This window comes from Mobula hypostoma, chromosome 3, assembly GCF_963921235.1.
Source record: "Mobula hypostoma chromosome 3, sMobHyp1.1, whole genome shotgun sequence".
NCBI classification, from domain to species: Eukaryota; Metazoa; Chordata; class Chondrichthyes; order Myliobatiformes; family Myliobatidae; genus Mobula; species Mobula hypostoma.
Genome location: NC_086099.1, coordinates 38,210,515 through 38,229,900, shown reverse-complemented (window position 1 = coordinate 38,229,900; position 19,386 = coordinate 38,210,515). Strand labels below are relative to the sequence as shown.

Sequence of the window (19,386 nt, the reverse complement as noted above, 5' to 3'; positions counted from 1 at the left end):
CAAGGAGAAGTCATACAAACGCTTGTTAAACTAATGATCAATGAACACTATGAAAAGTGAAATTTGTATCAACAATCAGCTTGCTGAAAAAGGTAACCTTAATGTTTCACGTCCAACTTTTTTTCTAAGGACTAGGAACAATTTTATTTGCTGCTCTCCACACCTGGTGCTGGATTGGCTGAATGGCTCTATTACCCTTTATTTCAAGTTTTCTGGAGCTATAATTTCAGTCCTGCAGACCCAGTCCCAACATGTCAGAACTACTGTGAATTTCATCACTGACAGACTGAGGTAGATATTTTTCAAGAAAATTGCTAACTAGCAATTTATCCTCAGGAATTCTTCTAAACCCAGTATTGCCAGAATTTTTCTGCTAACCCAATGTTCCCAGATAGCCTACTTACAGACCTCCGGCAGGCACTGGTTTGCTTCTGAGAGACAGGAAATTATTTAAACCATGACAAAAAAAATCCAGTATACTCAGGCATTTCCCAGAAGATTATTAAAAATGCCCCCCAAAAATTCACAAAACAACAGCAGTAAGATGGTAATTTATACTGTGAAGAAAATACATAGAATGTTTATTTTTGTAGTTTCCCAAAAGCACCTTGGCTCCTAAGATGATTTTATATGAAATGATATGATGGTATGTATCCAGAGATACATAAAAAGGGATCTCTCAAATTTTCCAACAGCATTAATGCTATACAGCCTGGAATCAGGGAATTCAGAACCAAAATATTTTTGGTGCAGAACTGCACCACATAGGGGTACTCACTCACTAATATACGGAAGGAAATGTAAGTAGTTCTGTTAAGCAACATCTTTGGCATTGGAGTCCCAGTGATAAGTCTCTCTAAAGTTGAGCAATAAAACTTAAATGATTCTAAGTAGTCAAAAATTATGAACAGGTTGTATGCCTTCTAACTACACTTGCCTGCTAGAAGTCCAAAGTCAAAAATAAGCTCCTCTTTTCTACTTCTATACTTTATTTAAATATTTAAATAAAAGGCCAGATAGCAAAACAGATTTTTTTGTCACTTGATTGAGCATTAGAGCTACAACTACCTTAACCAGATGTTAAGTTTCATATTAACCAAACTATAGGATTTAAGCCATACTAACCTGGACCATTTAAATACTGCGTGAGAGAACAATGCAGTCGCACAATCACAGGTTCTGTGCGAATAACATCCCATGCAATAGCGATCTCCTCCTGTCAAAAAGCCAGGCAAGCAGAAAAAAAGCAATTTATTCAGAAATATAAAAGTAACAAGATTCATCAGAAGTGGATAATGAATGATCACACTAAGTACACACTTCATTCATTTTACCATGTATTATAACAAACACACTTTCAGATCTCCTTTATGTGCTAAACTTGACAGCACTTCAGCTGTCTTTCGAACAACTCAGTCATGCTTGGCTCCTTTGAAATTGTCATCATTCATCATCACTATCTACTGCGAGGAAGTGGATGCTCCAGTTGGGAAGAAACACAAAAAACACCAAATTGGGATTTTTATGATAAAGTTTGCCCTTTACAATTTCAATAAAAAAGAAATTGGCTCAATTTTCCATTAATTTTCCATTCTTATTTTCTATTCACTTCAGAATTTTCATTCAAATCATCCATGGAACAATGTTCAATTCTGTATTGTTAATGTTAAGTGAAGCACCCATGTTGCACTAAGTTGGCAGAGACTTCAACTGAATGTCATATATAGTTAAACAATGGTGTGTAGTTGTAGAGAATAATTTTACAGATTTCATTCGTGGGATAAAGAGAAATTCTGCATGTAGTATTGATGAATTGATGGAGAAGATCTGCTGCTTCCAGTATTTCACATTTCAATACTGGGATAAATACTGTACACCTTGCTCTCCTTCCTCAATTCACCCTCACTGGAGAATTTTAGTACTTGATTTTATTGAAATGGGTGGCTTCAGTATGTGAATTAACTATTATAAGCAGTATCAGTGAGTTGGAAAAGGCAGTGAATGAACTATGATTCACATATTGGTGCTTTCTCTGAGATGGGTGAAAAATAGACAACAAAAGTTCTCTGCTCATGCGATGATGATATCACTTTCAACTCTCATAACTGATAAAAGGTCAGATGGGTGAATTAGAGAAGAAAAATGTCTAGTGATTCACCAAATAACTCATCAAGAAGTCACAGAATTGCACAGGAAAACCCAACTCATCCACGCCAACTGTGATGCTCATCTATAACATGCACACATTAAGTCAATATCCCTCTAAACTTTTCCTATCAAAGTACCTGTCCAAATGTCTTTCAAATGATGTAATTGTATCTGCCTTTACCACCTCCACTGGCTTGTCCTTCCATATACCTATCACACTCAGTCAAAAACAATTGCCCCTCAGACCTCCTTTAAATCTCCCCCTTCTCAAATCAAACCTGCGCCACACACAAAGAGAAATAATCTGTCTTCCATATTTATGCTCCTCATAATTTTATAAACTTCTATAAGGTCACCAGTCAGCCTCCTATTTATTAATGAGAATAAATCCAGTCCTTCCCATTTCTCCTGTAATTGAAACTTTCCATTCCAGGCAAGTTCCTGGTAAATCTCTTCAGAATCAAAATCAGAATCAGGCATGTAACATGAAATTTGTTAACATAGCAGCAGCAGTTCAATGCAATACATAAGATAGAACAGAAAAAATATAAATAAAATAAAGACAATAATAAATAAATAAATAAATAAATAAATGACAGTATACATATATTGAATAGATTAAAAACGTGCAAAAACAGAAATACTGTATATTTTAAAAAGTGAGGTAGTGTTCAAGGGTTCAATGTCCATTTAGGAATCGGATGGCAGAGGGGAAGAAGCTGTTCCTGAATCGCTGAGTGTGTGCCTTCAGGCTTCTGTACCTCCCCTGATGGTAACAGTGAGAAAAGGGCATGGTCTGGGTGCTAGAGGTCCTTAATAATGGACACTGCCTTTCTGAGACACCGCTCCCTGGAGATGTCCTGGGTATTTTGTAGGCTAGTACCCAAGATGGAACCAACTAGATTTACAACTTTCAATCCTGTGCAGTAGCCCCTCCATACCAGACAGTGATGCAGCCTGTCAAAATGCTCTCCACGGTACATCTATATAAGTTTTTGTGTGTATTTGTTGACATACCAAATCTCTTCAAACTCCTAATAAAGTATAGCTGCTGTCTTACCTTCTTTATAACTACATCGATATGTTGGGACCAGGTTAGATCCTCAGAGATCTTGACACCCAGGAACTTGAAGCTGCTCACTCTCTTCACTTCTGATCCCTCTATGAGGATTGGTATATGTTTCTTTGTCTTACTCTTCCTGAAGTCCACAATCAGCTCTTTCATCTCACTGACGTTGAGTGCCAGGTTGTTGCTGCAGCACCACTCCACTAGTTGGCATATCTCACTCCTGTACACCCTCTCATCACCACCTGAGATTCTACCAACAATGGTTGTTTCATCAGCAAATTTATAGATGGTATTTGAGCTATGCCTAGCCACACAGTCATGTGTATACAGAGGGTAGAGCAGTGGGCTAAGCACACACTCCTGAGGTGCACCAGTGTTGACTGTCAGTGAGGAGGTTATGTTATTACCAATCTGCACAGATTGTGGTCTTCTGGTTAGGAAGCCGAGGATTCATTTGCAGAGGCAGGTACAGAGGCCCAGGTTCTGCAACTTCTCAATCAGGATTGTGGGAATGATGGTATTAAATGCTGAGCTATAGTCGATGAACAGCATCCTGACGTAGGTGTTTGTGTTGTCCAGGTGGTCTAAAGCCATGTGGAGAGCCATTCAGATTGCATCTGCTGTTGACCTATTGTGACGATAGGCAAACTGCAATGGGTCCAGGTCCTTGCTGAGGCAGGAGTTCAATCTAGTCATGACCAACCTCTCAAAGCATTTCATCATTGTAGATGTCAGTGCTACCGGGCGATAGCACTCCTTCTAATGCTATTATATCCTTCCAGCAGTGTGGTGACCAGAGCTGGACACAGTACTTTATGTGTGGCCTGACCAATATTTTTCACAGCTGCAACATGACATCCCGAAATCACGCACAATAATCTGTAGAGTTTGCAGAGAGTGGTGCGTAAAACAAAAGATCCAGTGAGCAACAGCTCTGTTAATGACAGCGGTCAGAGGAGAATGGGCAGACAGTTTCAATCTCACAGGAGTGCAACAGTAACTCAAATAATGATGTGTTACAACAGTAGTGTGTAGAGGTGTGTCTCTGAATGCATAACACGTCAGAGTTGAAGTGGATGTGCTACAGCAGCGAAAGACCACACCGGGCTCCACTTTTGTGACCATTTTAGTAGGTACACATCTATACCTAACAAAGTGGCCACTGAATCTACATTTTTACTTTTAATATTACTTATTGAAGAATCATTAATTATTTGACATCCATGGCGTCATGCGAGCAGTAAAGTCTAGTTCTTTTATAAAATGCCATCCCTCTATCTCATGGGAAAAGATATCACAAATTAAATTCTAAACCACGATCTATCTACTAAATATTACATTTCATCTTCTGGTTGTGGTCATGCACTGGACCGTTTTCATACCCCTGATTATTTACACAGCGGGTGAAACACTGCAGCCTAGAGTGTTTCATTCTCTGAATTTTTCCTCTTATTTCCAAATGGAAAGAAACTACTTTGCATCAATTCTCAGAGACCAGAAAATCAGTATTCATTTGACCACAGGGATGAGTCATAATCCACCACTTTTTGACATTGCATATCAGACTAATGTTGCAAAACTATCAGTTGATGTTTGGATAAGTGAACCAAGTGCCAGATCTGCTCAGAGATTGGCATTGTTACTCTAAATAAGACCTTAAGACCCTCAGCCATAGGAGCATAGTTAGGCCACTCAGTTCTGCCATTCTACTATGGCAAAAATATTATCCCTCTCAACCCCATTCTCCTGTCTTCTCCCCAAACCTTTGACACCTTGACTAACCAAGAACCTATCAATCTCCACTTTAAATATACACTCAGCTGTCTGTGGCAATGAATTCCACAGATTCACCACCCTCTGGTTGAAGAAATTCCTTCTCACCTTTGTTCTAAATAGATATCCCTCTCATCTGAGCCTGTGCTCTCTGATCCTAGACTGACCCACCATAGGAAACATCCTCTCTACCTCAATTCTATCTAAGCCTTTCAAAATTCAATAGTTTTCAATGAGATCCCCCTCATTCTTCTAAACCCCAGCAAGTACAGGCTCAGAGCCATTAAACTCTCCTCATAGAATAACTACTTCATTACTAATGCGTTACAGCCATGGATTTGGCAGTGCAGCAGGTACGGCAATTGCGCTCGTGAATATGCACACATCAGCTAATCATTGTGATGGTACTTAACTTCATTCTTTTTGTTGTAGTACGTGTCGAGACTTGAGCAAAGCACAGCAATGTTTCAGTGCCTCCTTGCATTCGGTCTTGCCTGAGAAAATTGGACAGTCGAGTCAACTGACTCTGAAGAGTAGTGGTAATTGTTTTATATTTAGTTATTCCTTTCAGCCACAGTGTTGGCTTCATTTTCCATCTGAGAGTTTTAGTTAACAGCCCTATTTGGCCTAGTGTTAATTGTTTTCTTCTCCCTCTAACTCTGTTCACATTAAAGTCTGTGAACTATTGACCTTCTTCAGTGTCTCTCACTCTGTACTTGGGCAATATCCAAACATAGTAACAGCAAGTCTCGACCACACAAAGATGGACCCAGCAGAGAGAGAGAGCAGTTGACCTTAGCCCTGAAATTCATTGGTCCGGTAGCGGACAAGCTACAGGCAATGGAATCTGTTCTGCGTGAAGTTATGAAAGCAATGAGGCAGATAATCTCACGCTGACAAAACCCAGTCTCATCTGAAGGAACAGGTATCATCCCTAGCCACAATGGTTGAACAGCTCACCATAGACAATTGGACTCAGATGTCTGTGATTTCTGCTCTCATGACCACTGTCCACAAGCTCACTGCAGACAGCCAGCATCAGCTGACAGCCATTAACATTCACGCCAATGCAATTCAGCAGCCTCAGGCCGCCTCAGTCCCACTCCCAGCATCTCGCAGGTCCTCTTTTTCTGCTGCCCTGACAATCTCTGCTACTAATGCTCCCATTCCTGAGCCTGGACCAGAACTGACTCCTGCCTTCGGACCCCCACAGGCACCCGCGTCAGTACAGGAACTAAATATTCCACCACCAGGCAGATATACTGGTGATCCCGATAATTGCAGGAATCTTATTACCCAATGCGAGCTGACATTCCAAGCCCAGCCTGGTCATTTTGGTGATGATGCACGAAAACTGGTGTACATGGTCGATCTTCTTGATGGACCTTCACTCAGCCTGTTCAACACTTTACGGGAGCAAGGATACCCCGCAGTCCAGTTATCCTCCACGGATCTGTCTCCCTTTGAATTCCAGCCACCGCTCTTCCCTGATCAGGAGATTGATGTAGAAGTTCCTGCTGCTGAACAGCTGATCCAGTGCTACACGTGCACCTGGAGATGAGCCAGGGCTTCTCTGCTGCCTGGCCAGAAACAACAAGCCCAACAGGTAAGGCCATTTAAGCCAGGAGAGGCCGTTGTCAGGTAAGGCCATTTAAGCCAGGAGAGGAAGTCTGATTGTTATCAAGGGATCTTCACTTGGAAGTCGAGAGCCACAAATTAGCACTGCACTACTTGGCATTGCTTTTAGTGGAAAAGACTGCCAACAAGGTGTCATATAGATTGCGTCTACCAGCATTACTGAAAATCCACCTAGTATTCCATGTTTCCCAGCTCAACCCGGTTACTACCTCTTCCCTGGCCCCAGTCAGCCCACCTCCCCATTTGGTAGATGTTTCCCTGGTCTATACAGTGTGGCACTTCCTGGCATCTTCTCAGGTACATGCTAAGGTCCAGTACCTTGTGAACTGCAAAAAGTATGGTCCAGAAGAATGTGCTTGGATCCCAGCGAAGGATATCTTGGACAAGTCACTCATCCAGGACTTCTAGCAGACACAGCCCTGTGGCACCTCAGGGGAGACTTGTCACAACCATGGATTTGGCAGCACAGCAGATATGACAATTGCACTTGTAAATATGCATGTGCCAGCTAATTATTATTTCACTGTGATGGTATTTAATTCCCTTATTTTCTTTGTAGTACTTGTCGAGTCTTGGGCAAAGCACAGCAATGTTTCGCTGCCTGCTTGCATTTGGCCTTGCCTGAGAAAACTGGACTGTCGAGTCAACTGATTCATTTTATATTTAGTTATTCCTTACACTCGCAGTGTGGCTTCATTTTCCATTTTGAGATCTTTAGTCAATGGCCTTGTTTTGGCCTAGCACTTATTGTTTTCTTTTCCTTCTGACTCTGTTTGTATTAAAGTCTGTGAACTGTCGACCCGCTTCAGTGTCCCTTGCTTCACACTTGAGCCATATCCGAACATAGTGACATACTGCCTCCATAATTTCTTCAGCAACCCTGGGGTGTATCCCATCTGGTCCAGGTAACTTATCTACCTTCAAACTTTTCAGCTTCCAAAGCATCATCTCCTTGCTAATAGGAAGTACACTCACTTCTATCTCCTAGCATTCAAATTTCTGGAAGAAACCTAATGTCTTCTAAGAACATAAGAAATAGGAGCAGGAGTAGGCCATCCGGCCCATCGAGCCTGCCCCGCCATTCTACAGAGAAGGCAGATGCAAAATACCTGGTAAGTTCGTCTGCCATTACTCACTCTCCCGTGTCATTTTCCAGCAGTCCAATATCTACTCTCACCTCTATTTTATGCTTTATATATTTGGAAAAAAAAACTTTTGTAATCCTCCGTAGTCTTATTAGCAAGCTTACCCTCCTTTTTCAATCTTTTCTCTCCTTGTGGTTTTTTAAGTTGTCTTCTGCTAGTTTGTAAAGCTTCCCAACCCACTATTTTTTGTTATATTATATGCCCTCTCTTTTGCTTTTATATTGTTTTTGACTTCCTTTGTCAGCCACGATTGCCTCATCCTCCTTGTAGAATATTTTTTCATCTTTGGGCTATATCTATCCTACACCTTCCGACATGCCCCCAGAAACTCCATCCACTGCTGTTCTGCCATCATCCCTGCTAGTGTCCCCTTCCAATCAACTTTGACCAGCTCCTTCCTCATGCCTCATGTAAATATTTCACCAGCATTCTCAATTTTATTTCATGAATTCAGTAATAGAATTAAATGAACCATAGATAAAACACCTTCAGATTTGGTGCCACAATCAATTCATTTGCACATAAAGTCCATAGTTCACAAATTATGCCACAATTCATCAACAGCAAATTTGTTTACTCACATCAAGAAAGCTGACATCAATGTGCAAGTCAATGTCCACGTCATCAATTGCACCATACTCCCTGAAAAGGAAAAAAAAAGTTGAAATGAATCTTTCCAGGAATCAAAAGTAGTTAAAAACATTTGTATTTATATTTGATCCTCCACAATATTTCGCGTGAGAATTTAAACTAGAGGTGGCAGTGTTTTTTTTACGAGGTCGAGTTGTGAGCTCGATATCAACCCGGCACGGATAGAGAGCACGCTCGGGAGCGGTCTGTCACTGGATCGAACTCAGGAACCTCCGTTCTTGAGCCCGGCACTGTTCTCACTGTGCCACCAGCCAATCTATTGTCTTATAATTGTCTTATATATTGTCTTATAATTGTCAATAACATTGTCTTATAAGATATGTCCATGATCTTAAGACCGTAAGAACATTAAAAATAGGAGCAGAATTAGGCCATTGGGACCATCGGGTCTGCTCTACCATTACATCATGGCTGATTTATTACCTCTCTCAACCCCATTCTCCTGTCTTCTCCCTGTAACCTATGACATCATGATTAATTGAGAACCTATCAACCTCTGCTTTAAATATATCTAATGACTTGGACTCCATAGACATCTGTGGCAATGAATTCCACAATTCACCACCCTCTGGCTAAAGAAATTCCTCCTCATCTCTGTTCTAAATAGATGTCCTTCTATTCTGAGGCTGTGCCCTCATGCCCTAGACTCACCCGCTATGGGAAACATCCACTTCACATCCACGCTATTTAGGCCTTTCAATATTCAACATATTTCAAAAAGATCCCCCTCATTCTTCTCTCCAGCAAGTACAGACCTAAAACCTCCAGTCACTCATCATATGTCAATCTTTTCATTCCTGGAGTCATTCTAATGAACCTCCTCTGGACCCTCTCCAATGGCAGCACATCTTTTCTTAGGTAAGGGGCCCAAAACTGCTCACAATACTCCAAGGGCAATTCTTTATAAAGCTTCAGCATTACACTCTTGCTTTTATATTCTAGTCTTCTCAAAATGAGTGCTAACATTGCACTTGCCTTCCTTACTACCAACTCAATCTGCAATTCAACCCTTAGAGAATCCCATCTCCCTTTGCACCTCAGTTCTTTGAATTTTATCACTGTTTAGAAAATAGTCTACATCTTAATTTCTTCTACCAAAGTGTGTTATCACACACTTCCAAGCACTTTGTTTGATCTGCCACTTCTTTGCCCATTCTCTCAATCTGACTAAGTTTTTCTGTAGGCTCCCTGATTCCTCAACACTAGCTGTCCCTCCGTCTATCTTTGTATCATCTGCAAACTTGGCCATTAAGCTATCAATTCTATGATATAAACTATTGACATACAACGTGAAAAGATGCTGTTCCAATACCAATCCACGTGAAACACCCTTCGTCACTGGCAGCCAACCAGAAAAGGCTCCTTTTTTTTCACTCTTTGCCTCTTGCCTGTCAGCCAATCTTCTATCCATGCTAATATTTTTCCTGTATTACTAGGGGCTTTTAACTTGTTAAGAAGCCTCATGTGCAGCACCTTGTCAATAGCCTTCTGAAAGTCCAAGTTAACAACATTCACTGACTTCCCTTTGTCTATCCAGGCTGCTATTTCCTCAAGGAATTCCAAGACATTTGTTAGGCATGGTTTCCCCTTCTGGAAACCTTGCTGACTTTAGCCTATTTTATCATATGCCATCAAGTACCCTGAAACCTCATCCATAATAATGGAATCAAACATCTTCCCAACCACTGAAGTCAGGATAACTAGCCTATAATTTCCTATTTACTGCCTCCCTCACTCTTAAAGAGTGGAGTTACATTTGCAATTTTCCACTCGTTAGGAATCATTCCAGAATCCAAAGATTCTTCAAAGATCACTACTAATGACCACTATCTCTTCAGCTTCCTCTTTCAGAACTCTGGGGTATAGTCCATCTTTCTTTGGCTTCCCAAGACCTTTCAGCTTCCAAAGCACCTTCTCCTTAGTGATAGTCACTACACTCAATTTTTCCCATGGACACGCTTGAATTTCTAGCATACTGCTAGTGTCATCCACAAAATACTTATTAAGTTCATCTGCTATTGATTTATCTCCAAATACTACCTCCCCAGTGTCATCTTCCAGTGGCCCAATATCTATCGTGACCTCTCTTTTAATCTTTATATATCCAAAAAATCTTTTGTTATCCTCTTTTCTATTATTGGCTAGATTTCCTTCATATTTCATCTTTTCTCTTATCACTTTTTTAGTTGCCTTCTGTTGGTTTTTAAAAGCTTCCCAGTTCTCTAAGTTCCCGCTATTTTTTGCTACGTCCTCTCTTTTGCTTTTATGCCATCTTTGACTTCCCAAGTCAGCCATGGTAGCCTCATTCTCCATTCAGAAAACTTGTTCATCTTTGAGATATATTTATCTTTCCTAGCCATCAGACTGCCCCCAGAAACACCAGTCATTGCTGTTCTACTATCATCCCCTCTAGTCTCCCCTCCCAATCAGCTTTGGTCAGTATCTCTCTCATGTCTCTGTAATTCCCTTTACTCCACTGTAATATTGATATATCCAATTTTATCTTCTCCTTCTCAAACTGCAGTGTGAATTCTATCATATTATGATCACATACAACTAAGAGTTCCTTTACCTTAAGCTACCGACTGAAATCTGCTTCATTACACAACACTCAATCCTGAATTGCCTTTTCCCTCGTGGGTTCATCCAGAAACTGCTCTAAAATGGCACCCCATAGACATTCTTCAAATTCCCACTCTTGGGATCCAGGACTAATCTGATTCTACTAGTCTACCAGCATATTGAAATCCCCCATAACTATCATAGTATTGCCCTTTTAACATGCCTTTTCTATCTCCTATTGTGAAGTATATCTCTCATCCTGGCTACTCTTTGGAGGCCTGTATATAACTCCCACCAGGGTCTCTTTACTCTTGCAGTTTCTTAACTCTACCCACAAGGAGTCTGCATCTTCCGATTCTATGTCACCTCTTTCTAAGGATTTTACTTTATTTTTTTATGGACAGAGTCAAGTCGCCCAACATGCCTACCTGCCTATCCCTCTGAATCAATGGACACTTTTGGATGTTAAATTGCCAACTATTTAGAAGGGTCACAGCCGTCTGTATTTCCTGAGGAGACTGAGGTCCTTTAACATCTGCCGGACGATGCTGAGAATGTTCTACGAGTATGTGGTGGCCAGTGTTATCATGTTTGCTGTTGTGTGCTGGGGCAGCAGGCTGAGGGTAGCAGACACCAACAGAATCAACAAACTCATTGGTAAGGCCAGTGATGTTGTGGGGATGGAACTGGACTCTCTGACAGTGGTGTCTGAAAAGAGGACGCTGTCCAAGTTGCATGCCATCTTGGACAATGTCTCCCATCCACTACATAATGTACTGGGTGGGCACAGGAGTACATTCAGCCAGAGACTCATTCCACCGAGATGCAGCACTGAGCGTCATAGGAAGTCATTCCTGCCTGTGGCCATCAAACTTTACAACTCCTCCCTTGGAGGGTCAGACATCCTGAGCCAATAGGCTGGTCCTGGACTTATTTCATAATTTACTGGCATAATTTACACATTACTATTTAACTAGTTATAGTTCTATTACTATTTATTATTTATGGTGCAACTGTAACGAAAACCAATTTCCCCCAGAATCAATAAAGTATGACTATGACTATGACTATGACTATATACTATGATCTTCTTTCAGCGACAACTCAATGTGGGCCAGGGTGGCATATCATTTAGTGCATTGCTGTTACAGCTCAGGGCCACTCTGGGTTTCGGTATGTAATTCTGACACTGTTCTGTGAGGAGTATCTGTACCTCCTCCCCCTGGAGTACAGAGTTTTTCTCCGGGTGCTCTCTTTTCCTTCTATAGTCCAAAGACGTACTGGGTAGGATAAATGGTGATTGTAAATGGTGCTGTGATAATGTTGGGGTTAATCAGAGTTTTGGGGTTGCTAGGAGCCAAGTATCTGAAGGGCCTACTCTGCACTGTATTGTTTAAAAAGTTAATTCAATAAACAGCATTATGCCTGCCAATCACCAACAGCACCACAAGATCATCTGCCTCATTGCATATACAGTGTGCATTCAAATATAACACCTTCAGTGCTGTATTAATTACCCTTTTCAATTTTGTCCCCATGTTACACTTCAACTCATTCCACTGACTGCAATTTTTCCCTATCATCTGCCTGTTGTTCCTCACAGTCTCACTACACACTGCATCTATTTGTATACCAACTGTCCAATCCTCACCCCGATCATTACGGTTCCCATACCCCTGCCAAATTATTTTAAACCTCCCCAACAGCTCTAGCAAGTCTGCCCACAATAATATTGATCCCCCTTTTGTTCAGGTGTAACCTGTCCTTTTTGTACAGGTTAGACAGCACCTCCCATTGAACCCTATGATCGAGAAATCTGAAACCCTGTCCCCTGCACCAGTTCCTCAGCCACTTATTTATCTGTATTATCATCCTATTCCTGCCCTGACTAATACATGGTACAGTGAGTAATCCAGAGAATACTACCTTGGAGTTCCTGCTCTTCAGCGTCTTCCCTAACTCTCTAACTGCACAAGACCTCTTCCCCTTTTCTATGCATGTCCTTGGTGCTATTGTGCTCATGGCCTCTGACTGTTCACTGAGAATATTCTGCAGCCTTGATCCTAGCACCTGGGAGGCAGTACGCCATGCTGGAATCCCTTTCACGGCCACGGTATCTCTAGTACTTCCTCCTATCACTCCTGTACTTCCTCCTATCACTATTGCTCTACCTGACTTTATCTTTCTGCTGAACGTCAGAGCTGGCCACAGTGCCACTGGCGAGGCTGCTGTTGCTGTGCCCATACAGGTCAATCTACCCAGCAAGGGTATACTTGTTGCTGAGGGAATGGCCATGGGGAAACCCTGTACCAACTGCTTCCTTCTCCTGGTGGTCACCTATTACAATCTGAACACGGTACTCCGGCTTTGGATTTCTGTGATACCTCTCACAGATTGGAGAAGCGTCTCTACCAAAGGAGGTGTAATGCACTCTTTCCCTCTGCTAACCTGCAGGTCACCCTTGGGTGAGGTGTCGCACCTCCTTACCTCACCCCGATCAGGTCAGGTGAAGCCACGGCAGCGGGTGGTGGATGATCACATAAGCAGCTGGTGCATATTACAAGACCTGGTTATGCGACCTCTGACACCAGGCAGACAACTTCTGAGGAGTACTTTATACTTTTATGCTTTATTGACGCTAAACAATTGATACTAGAGTGTACAATCATCACAGTGATATTTGATTCTGCACTTCGCGCTCCCTGGAGTACAAATCGATAGTAAATATTAAACATTTAAATTATAAATCATAAATAGAAAATAGAAAAGGGAAAGTAAGGTAGTGCAAAAAAACCCTACAGTCACCCGTCTTGTAAAGACACTGTCAGAAGAAGGCAATGACAAACCACCTCTGTAGAACTTGCCAGGAACAATCATGGTCATAGACCATGACCGCCCACGTCATACAACACAGCACATAATGATGATACCCCTGTGACTCACTGGACGGTAGAGCTGTGGCAATGTGCCTAGGTTTGTGATCGGTCTTCCCGCTTTTACACAAGACATGGGGCGCAACCCAAATGCAAGTAGGGAAAACAGCAGCATCCTTATGTCAGAAAGGCATGGGAGGAGCCCCTGCTTTCTGAATTGAGCTAGTAATCTCAGCAGACCATAAAGATTTCTTTTGGTTAAGAAATCTGCTCTCCCTTATAGTAGTCTTGACCCCCCCCCCACCCCATCAACAATGTAGTTTCTCCTTAATTATATTTCAAAGCAGCCTAGTAGGTTACTCAGATAGGGATAGTGAGCGATACTGAATGCCAACCTTGGCAGCCATATCCACATCCTGGGAGTGGCAGAGCTCTGGGGCCTCATTACACAGTCATTTTTTGAGTGATAAGTTTAATCAAGTCTGGATCTGAGTAACCTCATCTGAGAAGCAGCAGAAACATCTCTCCATGTCTTGCCAACAGTCTTCCTAAACAAACATGCCACCGAAACAGATCAATCTGACATTCTTCACCTAGCTGCACCTGGCACCCAACTGTCTACAGAACTGTCCGTCCCTCAAAATAATTAATTGTGTTTCTGGGATGGCAAGTAAGGTGCTGTACATAGAAGAATTTTAAGTAAGATATTTTAATATATATCCCAAAGTATCCTACAAGAGCAAATTTTTATTTTCCCCTCAGGAATGTATTTCTTAGTAGATGAATTATGGTGCATAATATACTACTCATTCCCTTGCTGCCTTTGGTTTGTGCATGCCTTAGAGGGAAAAGTGAAATAGCATTCCAAAATGTTAGTTTTATGCACAGATTATTGTAAAACAATGCCGCTGACGGTTTAGTACAAGTACTAAATAAGGCAGATAGCTCTCACAGCAGCCTCTCCATGGCCAAGTCATCTTCCAAAGCCTGGTGCCCCAGACTATGTGCAATCACTCAGCCCACAGTTCACACTAAGCAGTGATTTGCAAAGGCTCTCTTGACGACTTCTTTTTAGTCAAAGCCTTCTTCACCATGACAAGTATCTCACACTCATTCGTATAGTAAGCTGCACAAGTTTTGATGCACACAAACACCAAGTTTCCTACATGCTTGCTTCACCCACACAGTTGTAAACGTAGATTACATTCACACACCATGGATCCCCCCGCCCCCCCCATATGCAGTATTTCCAACACGGCGACATCTCATTACATCTTTCACGGGTCTAACCATTATACTATCCCATTCACCTCTCTCAAAAGTTTGTTACTATCCTGGTCACTATCGATGCTGGAAAATCTATTCCTTACATCCATGTCCTGGATAGTTACCTGTAACGTTAAATTTAATAGGCATAGTATCAACTTCTTTTTTGATCCAAGTCCATATTTTTTCTGCCAAAAGCACATGTTCACCTAATAACCTCCTCTTATCCACTACCATGTTACCATATTTATTTAATAATCTAATCTAATCTAATACCAACAATTCTATTTTCCAAATATGTATGTCACGTGATGTGGGTAAATTATTCTAAACACAGGAAAAATAAATAGTATTAAAGAAATAACAACAGCCACTGCGGACATTGTCCATTGTGGTGTCTGGCACCAAAGTAATGCCAGATGGGATAGACTTAGAACAGGTCTAACAACATCCACTATCATTGCACATCCCCCCTCCTTGTCTTATAATGGAAAGAAAGTTATTGCTGAAACAGCCAGTGCATAAGAACTGTACCATTAATAGGTTCCCCTTCAAGTAGCACATTATCCAAAGTGGGGTAAATATATTTCCATTCTTTCATTGCTGCTGGGTCTAAACCCCAGAACATTCCCTAAGAACATTACAGGAGTACCTTCGCCAACACAGCTAAAGCAATTCAAGAAGACAGCTCATCGTGAGGTTCTCAGGGGCTATTATGAATAGGCAATAAACTCAATGATGCCAAAATTCAGAAAAATGAATTAAGTATAATTTACCCTGTAAACTTTCCATATTATTTTAACAAAGAAGTCAGTCTGGTTAGTCAGATATAGATTGTCTTTCACACATCAGTGCCTGCTCTCCCTCAGTTCTCCAGAGAGAATTCATTTTCTTCTTGAAAATGATCTCTTCTCATTCTCCATTAATCAATTGAATGAAGTGGCCTGTGGTAACCAGGTTTGTCCATTATTTTAAGGAACAGGAATGCAACATTTGAATGAATCAATTCCCTGGCAAAACTCCCTATCCAAGGAAGGATTTAAAATTTCATCACAACTTCTGTTCTCTTCAACTAATCTTCCCTCAGTAACGTAATCTGAATGATCTAGAAACTCGCTAATTGAGTGATGACAACCAATTTAGCACTTCCTAATTTTATCTTATCCAATATCTCCCACTCCCCCTTGCACAACTTTATTCAAGTGATATTTTATAAACCTGTTAGCAGGCTATTTAACAACATGTGTTTCACAGCTAAGGTAATCCTCCTTACATAAAATGCTTCAGACACTAATTAAAATTATATTTCACAATCTATTCCCTCTTTATTGTATCTCAAAATTTAAATTTTTCCTGGATCCACTTCTGCAACAATTTCGATTTAATGCTGAGATTATTCCAAAAAATACATTGTTAATGATGGTGGTGATCTTTGTTTGAAGAAAGATAGCTCAGATTTTTTTCGAGATCATTAAAGTTTGCTTAGCATTTATAATAGTACTCATTTTTGATAGGTAAGTTCATTTAGTTAATTTACTGATTTCAAAATTATACACTTGGAGTATAATAAAAACACAAAGCAAGGTAGTATAAACTGTAGAATAAATTTTAATTTACAATTACAAAACCTTACAAGGTTACAATCAAGAACTCATTCGTGGGATTCGTCACAATTCACCTTTTTACATCCAACATGGGTCAAATGGCCTACAAATGTGCAGTAAACTTCTACAATTCCATGAAGGCACCATTACTGATTAATAATTAAAATATTCCAGATTTGCCAAATAAATTTCAGCACTATAAAAATCACAAAACCAAAGAAACATTCCAGCCATCAATTCTAAACTAGCTTTCCAGCAAGCTCTATTTTTATTTTCCATTTTATTTCCCCCCTCATTGTCTCCTATACGCTTAACCAGACCTCCATTACAATTATAATATTACTCAATCTTGTAATTTTATTGGCTCTCTAGTGAACTTAATTCATATCTTGGCGATTTTTGTTTCCTCATTTCAAAAGAAAAACATATAGCAGTTGTTTCCCTGCTTTCAAGATCCTGATTGATGAGGCAGTACAGATCTGTGAATGTTTATAATAGTTAAACTCTGAGATCACAAACTCTATTGAATATGGAATTATTCAGATTTTTAGTTTAATTTATTTGTTCTTAATTATGGTTTAACTTTACAATTCTGCACTACCATTATGAGCAGAAGCATAACAGAAATTAAAGCCTAGAAGATAACAATAGTTGCAAGTTTTAAATTTAACATGGAATAGTACCACTACTGTGGCATTGCTTACAGTGAAATAACAGTGCTATAAGAAAAGGATTCCAGTGCAAGGTAGAATCACTGTGAACAAGCAGTCTTCAGCATTGCTGGCATTCACTAGTTGACTCTTCCTGGCCGCCCTAAGAAGATGATGGTGAAAAACCATGAATCAATGCTTCAGACACCATGCGGTTAGTATAGTGAGTGGTTAGAAGTCACTTGAGGAGGCTGGGCTTATGTGGAAGTGATGCCACATGTCAGACACACTGGGCAATCATGCCTCCTTTTCTCAAGGATATAACAGATTCAGTATATTTTGTATTCTATATCAATTCCCCGTTCATCTGCTGACATCACCTAAAGATTTACAGCATTTTAAAATTGAACTATAATTCTCAAATAGCAATAATATCCAGATAATTAAATGATATTTATAATGGTGTGTCTGAATTTCAAACCAAGGCTGGGGACTTCCAGTCCAAGAACATTGCTGTACTGCAAATTATACTTTACTTAATAGACAGGTTTAATGTTGTTACTATAAAATAGCATGCTGTTGAAATGTTTAATTTATATAGACCTTTACTTTTATCAAATAATATCAATAATTACCAAGAAAAATATGTAGGATAATTTTTTTGGCAGATTGAAGAATCAATTCACTAGAATTATCTAGTGGGAAAAATATAACAATACAGAGCCATGGGGCATTGCAAAAGCCTTAAAGTCGACTAAAGATATTTCACACTTTGACCCATTCAACATAAAATCCTCATGGTTAGCAACGACAAATGCTAATAGATACACATGTAATATTATACCGATTTGCACTAGTCTATAGAAGACAGAGGATAGTGGTCAATGAGACTTATTCTGGTTGGAGATCTGTGGATAGTGGTGCTCCATAGGGATCTGTACCAGAAACACTACTGTTTGGGACAGAGAATGATCTGGAAGACAACGTAGATGGGTTGGTAAATTTGTATACAAAAGGAAGGTTGGTGTGTTGTGGACATCGCAAAAGGCTGGCAAAGGATAGAGCAGGATACATAGGTCAGTTGCAGATATGGGCAGTGGAATGGAAAATGGAGTTTAATCAAGCTCAGTATAAAGTGCTACACCTTGGGAGATCAAAAGCAAAGGGACAGTAGGCTGCTAATAGTGTTATATATCAGCAGCAATAGTCTACAAACTGAGTCAGGGTTTGATGTTAAACCACTATATTTATTAGGATCCACTCAAAATATAGAAAATTAAACAAACCAATCTTCTAAACAGAAGTTAACAGTGTTATGCGTTTGTGGCTCCCAAACTATCAAGCTTAGGAACAGTTCTTAAAGTTTTAAGATGGCAAGCTGAAAAGTTTCAGTAATCCACAGAACAGATGAGGGGAGAAACTTGTAAATCCACATTAAAATGCAACAAAGAGGCGATCACGAAGAATTCCATAGGTTCCACGCTGGGAAAACGAAGTAACAGTCACAGAAGATCTCAGCCATCGAATTGTGTTCCGAAATCCACGTAGAGATTATCACAAGGAGACAGTCACGGAATATTCCTTAGCACAGGTGGTCACCACATAACGCACCCAAATCCATGTAAGGGTTAACGAAAGTGGTCGCCACAGAATACTCCAAAAATCCATGTATGGATCATAAGAAGTGTCAGTCCCATATCCAATATGCACTGTGTGCCGCTCATTCACCCAATCCTTTGGGCATGGGAAAGTATCAAACTTCAGCATTACTGTAGCGAGCTCCAGCTCGCAGTCCGAAGTCTTAACTCTCTCTCTTTCTCTCTGAGAGTCCCAGCAGTCTGTCCATACTTTGTTATACTGACGTCATACTCCCGCCTCGTCCAGGCGCTTAAAGTGATGCCCAGAGTAAACGAAATCCATGGTCACGTAACTATAGCAAGACTTTAACAGAGCTGATGAGCAGAGGCATCTTGGGGTCCAAGTTCATAGCTCCTTGAAAGTGGCTAC

The 19,386-nt window shown here is 40.5% G+C and overlaps 1 protein-coding gene across 2 annotated transcripts in view; it reads right to left on the bottom strand.

The window, feature by feature from the left end:
- parp8 (poly (ADP-ribose) polymerase family, member 8) overlaps positions 1-19,386 on the bottom strand; it is a 376,390-nt gene that overhangs the window by 128,371 nt on the left and 228,633 nt on the right. For both annotated transcript variants that reach the window (XM_063042902.1, XM_063042903.1), the window contains 2 exons: positions 8,355-8,415; positions 1,126-1,216 (listed from right to left, as the gene is read on the bottom strand). In XM_063042902.1, coding sequence (XP_062898972.1) covers positions 1,126-1,216; positions 8,355-8,415 — 152 coding nt within the window. The remainder of the gene's footprint in view (positions 1-1,125; positions 1,217-8,354; positions 8,416-19,386) is intronic.